This window comes from Pempheris klunzingeri, chromosome 15 (assembly GCF_042242105.1).
Source record: "Pempheris klunzingeri isolate RE-2024b chromosome 15, fPemKlu1.hap1, whole genome shotgun sequence".
In the NCBI taxonomy this organism is placed as follows: domain Eukaryota; kingdom Metazoa; phylum Chordata; class Actinopteri; order Acropomatiformes; family Pempheridae; genus Pempheris; species Pempheris klunzingeri.
In genome coordinates this window covers 6,852,658-6,861,628 of record NC_092026.1, presented here as the reverse complement: position 1 = coordinate 6,861,628, position 8,971 = coordinate 6,852,658, and the positions used below count along the sequence as shown (strand labels likewise).

Here is an 8,971-nt window from a genome sequence, read left to right as displayed (position 1 = left end):
TTCCTGCAGTGACGTCAGCAGCGTGTTGTGGAGACGGCTGGGGGAAGATGGCGGGGTCCAAGGTGAAGCAGGACATGCCTCCTCCGGGAGGCTATGCTTCGTTTGATTATAAGAGAAATCTACCGAAACGAGGACTCTCGGGTACTTGCATTACACACTTAGCTATCGAAATACACAGAGCAACACGCGAGTTTGTAAATCTGCACAATGTTAAATGACATTTGGTGCTGACTGAACTGCGGCTAATGCTAACGCTTCAGTGGGATAGACACAGAAGCTAATCTACTAAAATAATAAGTTGAAGTCGTCGAAGGCTCAAAGGTGGATTTCTGTCATGAGGAGGAACGATACCTGTGTCTTAAACAGGGTGAAATGAGGAAGAATTTGGTGGTCAAACAGCATTTTTTGTGCGAATTATAGTTCACAGTGATGATAGCTACATGCTAACTAGCTAACCCTGACACTTTGCCCACTGCAGGCTCAGTCAAACATAATTGTTACGGTGACATTTAGTTGTAGATCTTATTCGAAGTACTTCATTCTAGCAGCTTTAGTTAAACATACAGTTTAGTTACTGTGTAAAAACCACCACATCATTTTATTAGACTCTTTGATTCACCTGGAACTGGTGCACTAAATCAGAATCAGCTTTGTTAACCTAGTGTGTGTACACATACAATACAGCTAAGTTAGACTATTGTGTACAGACATGCAGGTGTAAAAAAAAATAAATGTATATAAAAGTCAACGATGATCAACAATATGTAACTTAATAAATAAATACAAGTGACTAATACAAATAATTGAGTTAATAACTAGTCAATAGATATACATGAAGTGGGTGATTATGTTCAGTGTATGCATATATATACATATATATGATAAACTGTAAATGTGTCATTTGAAGGGTAAGTAGATGTTTTAGTGTTAAATGTGAGACCCATCAGATTCTGTGTGTATGAGCTGCCTCCACTATGTTCAGTCTGTATTTTAAGTCTATTGATGACAAACGTTTTTGAGATGGAACAAATTTGAGCCTGTGAGTCAACCTTTGAGAGCACACAGACAGGCACTGGTTTGATTTGATCATATTTCAAACGTATGAGAGGAATTGCCTTTGAGCCAGTGACGGGGATTTTCACGCTTTAATGATCAAAGCTGCTCTCACACACTTTTGGCAGCATGAATCCACTGTATGGACGAACGAGGACAAAAGCTTTGAGAGAGCACACAGGCTCAGAGTCATAAAGGCAGGAGGACATTTGAGCGTGCTCAGACAGGTTGACTTGAGAAGAACTCTAGTTTTGTTTTTTGTGCTTCTCTTAAATGTTTTGTCCGTAATAGACTTTGACACAGCAGAGCTTCAGTTCAGTTTGAGGTCAAGGCTCCTCCTGTTCACGATTAAAGATGAGTCAGTGGCACCTTTTAACCACCAGATGGAGACAAAAGCCAGTACTGGTGTCTGTATTGTTCTTAAATCAAAAGGCATCAACACTTTTACATGTTACTACTATAATATGTTGGATATGAGCTCATTTTTAAGAGTAATTCACTGAAAGTACCGTCAGACAATAAGTTTAATATCAAGATAAACTGGTTTGATCAGGCGCCAGTATTAATTATCTTATGGACAGATTACTAGTGGGTGATTTATGCCATCTTTGTAACATCAGAGAGAAAACCTGAGAAAGTACAGGTCTGATTTTTCCTGTGTGTGTTTAATAACTTTGGTGCTTAGTTCAACCAATGCACAATAGGCATATGAGTAATGATGTCCAAATAGGTTCACTAATCCATACTTTAATCAACAGGATATAGCATGTTCGGGATCAGCATCGGCATCATGGTGTTTGGTTACTGGAGGCTTTTTAAGTGGAACAGAGAGAGGAGGTAGGATCATTCTTTGAAGTATTATTTGGGTTTAGATGTGAGTGGCAGTCAACGCGTAATAGTTCAGGCTGATGTGTGTTTGTGCTTTGCAGACGCTTGCAGATTGAGGAGTTGGAAGCCAGGATAGCTCTGTTGCCCCTTCTGCAGGCAGAGCACGACCGAAGGTGACAGATAACCCTCACACACACCCAGACACTTTTGGTTTTTGTGACTGGTGGTCCCTCCCAAAGCCAAGCCCTTCATGTAACTGCTGAATTTCTCCTCTGGCCAGGGTGTTGCGGATGATGAGGGAAAATTTAGAGGAGGAAGCGATTCTCATGAAGGACGTTCCAGGGTGGAAGGTAGGTATCTGCAAACCTTTTCACAGCTGTCATATTTTATTACCTCTGGGTGTCTAGATGACTCTGCTGCTCTATTGTATCATTTTAAACAATATTTTTTGTGACATTAGTATTAAATATTTATAGGTATCTCATTCAGAAGTGTCCCTTCCCCGCATGATTTGATTTTCTGCAACATTTAGATAGATTACTGATAGTTGATTGATTACTATATAGAGCGTCTCCATAGCAACCTACCATTACTGTAGTTGTAGGCTAGCTACGGTAGTTATATGCAATGAGACACGCAAAACTGGCACTGAATTATTTGTTTTTGTAATTGTTCTTACTTTTAAACTGTTTCAGTATGACAAACCTTATACTTGTGAGGAATTTTAAATAGTTATTTTGAGCAACATTATAAACTTCCAATACACATGTGAAGCACCACTGACTAACAGTGTCATAAATAGGACATAAATAGAAAGATTGTGGACATAAATAGAAAGATTTAGATCCTGGCTAACACCACCGTCTCTGTATTGATAGAAACTGTGTGTGTGTGTCTTGAATGTTTGTTCAGGTTGGTGAGAAAGTCTTCCACACAGACCGCTGGGTCACCCCTCTTACAGAGGAGCTGCTCAACCTCCGGCCCCGCGAAGAGATTCTGCAAAAGCGTTTCGGCTTCTTGTTGTACTTGTGAGCACCACCTTCCTGCGCCAGTGCCACGTGGACCGGAGCCCTCGCTCAGTTCGGCTTGTAAATGTTCAATATTAAAGTATCTTTTTCTGTACCTCAACTTGATTTACTTTGTCATTTTTTCACAGTATGTAGCTGTTACATCATGTCCAGTTCCACAGTGTACATGTACTCATTTACTGCACCACTGAATACAGCTTTCAGGTGGTAGTGAGTCACCTCGGTCACATTTTATGCAATGTCACTGTTCTGTCCTAGTTTAGGAAGCAAATGTTGTACCTCAGTGTTTTGCTGAGTTTATGGTCTGTAGTTACTTTTCAGGTACTCATCTAAAACATTTGAGCCTGTAAGGTGTGGGGCATGTTAAACTACTCAAGTAATATAAGCATGATATCAAATAAGGTCCACCACTTGTTACAAATTTTGTGGCTCCTGTGTTCAACCAGTTATTAACCTCACATCAACATTGTGGTGCATGAACAGCAGCACTCAATTACATTTTTGAAGAATTCATATTACTAATATTTTGATTCCAGCTGATTAGGCTGCACACCAACTATCATCTAGCCCCAAGCTCTGCACATACCGGATGTGACAAACTGGAGTTTTTTTTCAGCTTTTTTTTTTCTTTTAATCTGACATTGAAGTTCCCCTGTGGTTTTGGGTGCATCAATCACTTCCTCAAAAATCTAACCAACACTGAAATATAACTGACAAAAGAAAAAAAAAAAATCAGAGTGATATAGCAATGAAACCATAAAAACAATGAGCAGGTCATGGTTCATCTCAACTTTTAATTGCAGTATAAAAACAGGAAAGTGCTCAAGTGTCAAATGATCATTACAGTACATTTTAAATAAACTATTGCTTGAAACAGACTCATTTACATTGGGACAAGACAGACTGCAAGTTTAACAGAAGATGTTAGGTCACTACAGCGTACAGCTCTGTCATCCTGTCCCAGGTTCTATTTTTTCCTCTTAAACTGGGTATTGAGGACTTTGAATAGCAGCCATTACATTTTTTTAAAAAAATGCATCTCTCAGGTAAACCAACATGATATTCACAACAGCCATGAACTTGCAGGATACTGGCAGGTTCCTCCCAGGTAGCCGCTGCATCTTGGACCTGAAGCAGAGCGATACACTAATCAGCCGAGCTGATTGACAACTCCAGTAACAAAGCATGGGGGCTTAGCATTAACAATTTTTTTTTTTTTTAAGAAACAGAATTTTACCTGATCTGTGCATCTGTATCAGTCACTGCCCTCTGAAGCCGCACACTTCAGCTGTGAGGAGATCCAGTGAAGCCTCTGTCAGTTTACTCTGAAGAAAAAAAAAGAAAAAGTGATTGATTAAGTCTGGCAAATGACATTTGACATGAGACAAACACAATAAAATGCATGCAACCCTATTCATGAGTCTGAAACTCACCACTTATATGTAAAGAGTACAAAGAAAAAAACTCAATACAGTCTAGACACCTTGTGCGTCAATTAGGACTGCTGTGGGACATTAATGGAGCAAAATTTGAGGACTAGTGCAGTGAACAGAAGTGGACTGAGCACAATACTACCCACGACTTTAGAGGCCAATGCTTGTTTTGGTGGACTCAGAGGTGGAGCACTACAATCCAGAGGAGCTTCAAACATTTTCTCAATGGACTTTTAAGAATCAGAAACGGGGAAGAGGTCATGGCATGTTGTAGGCGACATCTGAAGCAGGACTAACGACTAACTTGAAGGTATTCATGGAAACAATGAGAACTGAGTTTGAAGGATGTGAGCAAAGCAAAAGGAGATTTTTACCTCACGTGCATTGGCCTACTTTCTCCACATATGATCTAGGCAAGAGAGCAGCTTTCATCTCTGATGAGCACTTGAGTTGGTAGGCGCAACACTTCACTCTCCAAGGACTTGTAGGTTTTTGAAGTAGCTGACCTCTTGAACGTAATGAAGCATTAACATGACCAGACACCAGCTGATGTTTTCCCAGCATTTGCCACTTTTTTCTTCTTATTAAGCAAACCTCACTAGAAGTTTGAACAATTCACTACATTTGCCTGTGAACACAGTTGGATAGTTGATGGTTTTGAGGCCGGTACAGGATTCACTGGGCCCAGAAACCATCTCTAGGTTTTGAAATCTTAGGAAAGCAGACAGGCAGCTTGTCAAATAGAGTGGACTTCGATGCACCCAATCATAGCTTATCCCACTATTAGCAAAGAGAACTGCCAATTTAATATAGCCCTCCAAAAAGGAATTCATGTGCAATTTCAGTGATTCGAGCAGGTGACTTGGTTCTCACGCAGCATTAACTCCCCCATGCGATAGTTTTAAAAGCAAAAGAATCAAGATTATTTTCCACAGTCTGTTTAATAGGCTCCATGAAGCCAAACTGACAAAAAAAAACTGTTGATCATACAAAGAACATAAAGTACAAAACTGTTCCCGGTTGAGATATTACTTTGGGGAAACGAAGTTACATTTTTCGATCACTTAAACAAGATTAGTCCATTTTACAGCACATTTAAAATGCAGATGTTGAGCAGAGCACAGAAGATACCTTGGACAGACTTCATGAACAGCCGGCCACTTCGGAGGTGTAGTTCACCAGTCTGAAAGGAATTCACTCTTTTGGGAAATTGAACACACAGGAGCCTCAGCTAAACTAAGTTTTTAATAGTAAAAAAGGAATTTAGCATAAAATCCCCCAAAAGCCTGTATTAGAGCTCTTTCCTCACTCAGTTTAAAACCTGGCAAGAGGTAGGTCAGTCACAGGGACTGAGGGAAATAAAGGAAACAAAAACAAGCCCCACCGGATATTTCAATATAAAAAAAAACAAACTTAGGTATCAAATAAACCAGGAAACACTTTAACGTGCTAGACGAAAAGTCTACAGCGGTGTAGTGGCTGCTCAACGAAAAGCCATGTGAAGAGCTGATGTTTGATCCCCAAGTTGGGGCTTTAAAAGTATTGATCAGATTACACAGATGCCTTTTCGTCAACAAAACGACTTTTGAGGAATAGAGATGCCCAATCAAGCAAGGTAAGAGTCTTGAAATGTAATTTGTAACATGGTTTGTTAAGGAATGACCAAAACTCATGGCTACATTTTTTTTTTTTAAGATGCTTGAGCTACTACAACAGAACTACAAAACTAAGGTCAGCAATAACACGTGGACATTTTTCTTGAGGAGCGCATCTTTGAAATACAGCCAGCCAAGTGATGATCTTGAATCAGGGAGATGTTTACTCGTGTGCAGCTGAGGATAAGAAGTGGGCACACAGGTAAAGACACTGAAAGTTCCAACACTGGAGTTTCACAACATCCCCCTCAACCCAGACAGTCCAAAACCCTCCCTCCGTTTTTGCATAAGGGGATCCACCAGCTTAGAAACCGGCAATATGAAGTCACATTCAGCATTTGCTAAGTGTTTCTTTGCCAGCCTCTATCAGAGTGGGGCCGAGGGTGGGAGGGGTGGCAAATTTGGCAACCATATACAGAGAGGCATCAACTTGGGCTCAGGTACAAAAGTCAGGGGCATATATGATCCAGGTTCCCATATGTTGGGGCTGTGAAGTGGACTTTAAATTCAGTGTGATATCGCAAAGTGTGTTTAGAAAACCGTCTTCCACAGCCAACCGTGTAAGAGAGAAGTCTTTTAGAAAATGATTAGTGTCTAGGTGCAGCTTAATTTAGTGGCATTTTAAAATGCCAAGAGAACAGCCCCAACATAAGTGTGTAAATACAGCACAAATGCATATCATTCATGCTTACCATAGCCGTCGTATCCATCGCGGTAGCTTCCAGAGCGGTCACCATATCCCCCCTGACCCCTGAAAATAGGCAAACAGGATTTAATTTTATTGCAATAAATTAACATTTACACAAGCAATCAGGTCATTAAGCCTCAGGTGTTCTTACCTATTATCTCTGTAGCCACTTGAGTATCCTCCACTCCTGTATCCGCCACTGCCGAAGCTCCTATCTCCACCGCCAAAGGATCTGTCACCATAACTCCTATCCCCATATCCCCTGTCACCATTGTATCCGCCACCTTGAAAGTTTAGTGATCACCAAGGTGAGAAATGTGGGGAGAAATTAAACAACCATAAGACAAATCCTGACACATTTTCACACGTTTCACCTCTGGAGTAACCTCTCCCACCTCTCCCCCTAGATCCACTGAATCTTCCACCTCTTGGGCCAGATCCAAAACCTCCTCTGGAGCGTCCACTCTTTCCAGCTGCATCCACGCGAATAGACCGTCCATCCAGGGTCTGCAGCACAGCACAAAGGCAAATATTTAATTAAATATATTAAATTCAATTGAAATAAATATAAATCAAATAAAAATGCTTGCACGTGTCAAACTCATGAGTTTGAATAAAAATGTAAATACCTCTAAAAGCAGTTATTTCGATCATATATAAGGACCAGAAGGTACACATTATAAATAAATCCGTTAATAAAAAATATTTTTGGATTAAATACAAAAAAGCAGAGTGGATGTAAACCACGTTAAAATGGGGTAAATCGTGCAGCGTCCCCTCACCTTGCCGTTCATGGCGTCCATTGCATCCTTCGCATCTTCAGCATTATCGTATTTCACAAAGCCGAAACCGCGAGACTTTCCGGTCTCTTTGTCTCTGATCACATCCACTGATGGAGGGAAAAAACAAATAAATGTAAAAATATGCAACACCGAACACGGATTAAAACAAACAAAAACCGTTTAGTTCAACGTGGGGACGGCGGTGATTTAAACCAGATGGAAAACAAAGAGTGGATTAACCTTTTTCGATGGTTCCATATTTGCTGAAGGCCGCAGCCAGAGTCTCCTCGCTGGTCTCGAAGCTCAGACCTCCGATGAACAGTTTACCCTCGTCCGACATGTTTAGTGTAGCTAGAAAACAAACCGTAATCACACCAGAGCCAAAAACAAAACATTCGCACAAAACTAGAAAAGGCCTCTTTCGACACCGCCCGCTCCCTTTAGGAAGAAAGTAGGTCAACGGGCCGTAACGGGAGACGACAGGACCGACGGCATTTTAAGATTTACTTAAAATTCAGCCCTTAAAAACAATAAATTCTTAAATAACTCCTAACTACGTAGGGTTGGAGCCATTGAAGGACGATGGGTGAGCGGGGTGAGGCTTCGGGCCTGTAAACGTGGTTTCATCGAGTCAGCGTTGGTGAATTTCCTTTTCAGCGCCATTTTGTAGCAGCGAGCTCATGGTCCCCACTTTTGTCTCAGCGGAGGACTTAGCAGCTAGCTTCGACTGCGGCTACATGCCTCGTTTTCTGGGTTACATAACGCGTCGAATAAACGCTTTAAAAAGGGCGTTAATTCGACAGTTTATACTCAGTTCCCAACAACAACGACACGACATACAGCTTTAACACGGTCTAGTGCCTCCAGACTAGTTTCTACCGCTGTGAATAATTGCTTAAAATGGCGTTAAATGTATAATCCCCACCCGACAAAAAACACGACAGAAATACATTCAAAATACAGAAATATGCGTGTATATCGAATTCGGTAGAAATGCAGAGTGAAGAGACGGAAAAATTATAGAGTAATTACCTTTTTTTCAGTGGCAGGATAGAGGAGGGTGACGAGCAGAGCTGCAGGACGAATGAGGGAGCTCACAGCGCGCGCTCCGCTTTTCACAACCCTGCGCGAGCACGACTTCTTCTACGGCTTTACGGGAGGGTCACGTGATTAGAGGACGCGCCTGCAGCGCCACCTGTTGGACGGCAGTTGTGTTCGTGACTGATAACTGCACTGGAGCAGGAGGAGCCGCTGCACCAACACCACGTGTGTGTATATGTATAATAAAGGATGTTTCTTTTGCCTTGAAACAGTTTGTGTGAGATTAAACAAATGAGATATCATGTGTGTATTAGTGAACTTTAAAGGTGTTGGTTTTGTAGGCAGATTATCTTGTTGTCTTTTGTGACTTATTGCACGTTTTTTTTTTGTTAACATCATGACCAACTTCCTTCAGGCGTGGATTTATGAAAATGTAATAACTGCGCAGTCAATACCTCTCGTC

At 41.1% G+C, this 8,971-nt stretch overlaps 2 protein-coding genes across 4 annotated transcripts; one reads left to right on the top strand and one right to left on the bottom strand.

The window, feature by feature from the left end:
• On the top strand, positions 1-3,009 carry ndufa13 (NADH:ubiquinone oxidoreductase subunit A13). The gene is made up of 5 exons (XM_070845195.1): positions 1-141; positions 1,812-1,890; positions 1,983-2,054; positions 2,162-2,231; positions 2,794-3,009. Exons 1-5 carry the CDS (start codon positions 48-50, stop codon positions 2,911-2,913), a joined length of 435 nt encoding a protein of 144 aa, XP_070701296.1. The 5' UTR covers positions 1-47; the 3' UTR covers positions 2,914-3,009.
• Positions 3,010-5,264: 2,255 nt separating this feature from the next.
• On the bottom strand, positions 5,265-8,593 carry cirbpa (cold inducible RNA binding protein a). 3 transcript variants are annotated; one of them, XM_070844554.1, is made up of 7 exons: positions 8,500-8,593; positions 7,708-7,818; positions 7,468-7,574; positions 7,060-7,192; positions 6,837-6,969; positions 6,690-6,748; positions 5,265-6,174 (listed from the first exon to the last, which is right to left on the bottom strand). In XM_070844554.1, the coding sequence occupies exons 2-7, from the start codon at positions 7,805-7,807 to the stop codon at positions 6,161-6,163; spliced, it is 546 nt and encodes a 181-aa protein (XP_070700655.1). In that variant the 5' UTR covers positions 7,808-7,818; positions 8,500-8,593; the 3' UTR covers positions 5,265-6,160. The 3 variants fall into 3 exon arrangements, with proteins under 3 accessions (XP_070700655.1, XP_070700656.1, XP_070700657.1); XM_070844555.1 differs by having other exon boundaries at positions 7,081-7,192; XM_070844556.1 differs by having other exon boundaries at positions 7,111-7,192.
• Between the last annotated feature and the right edge of the window lie 378 nt (positions 8,594-8,971).

What these genes read in the sequence shown, in the direction of transcription:
- ndufa13 (XM_070845195.1), top strand. Translation starts at nt 48, where the DNA reads ATGGCGGGGTCCAAGGTGAAGCAGGACATGCCTCCTCCGGGAGGCTAT. An exon ending in ACCGAAACGAGGACTCTCGG is followed by an intron (nt 142 to 1,811) that starts GTACTTGCATTA and finishes TTTAATCAACAG; the next exon opens with GATATAGCATGTTCGGGATC. An exon ending in AGGACGTTCCAGGGTGGAAG is followed by an intron (nt 2,232 to 2,793) that starts GTAGGTATCTGC and finishes ATGTTTGTTCAG; the next exon opens with GTTGGTGAGAAAGTCTTCCA.
- cirbpa (XM_070844554.1), bottom strand. Translation starts at nt 7,807, where the DNA reads ATGTCGGACGAGGGTAAACTGTTCATCGGAGGTCTGAGCTTCGAGACC. An exon ending in ATATGGAACCATCGAAAAAG is followed by an intron (nt 7,575 to 7,707) that starts GTTAATCCACTC and finishes TCCCTCCATCAG; the next exon opens with TGGATGTGATCAGAGACAAA. An exon ending in AGTGGCTACAGAGATAATAG is followed by an intron (nt 6,749 to 6,836) that starts GTAAGAACACCT and finishes GCCTATTTTCAG; the next exon opens with GGGTCAGGGGGGATATGGTG.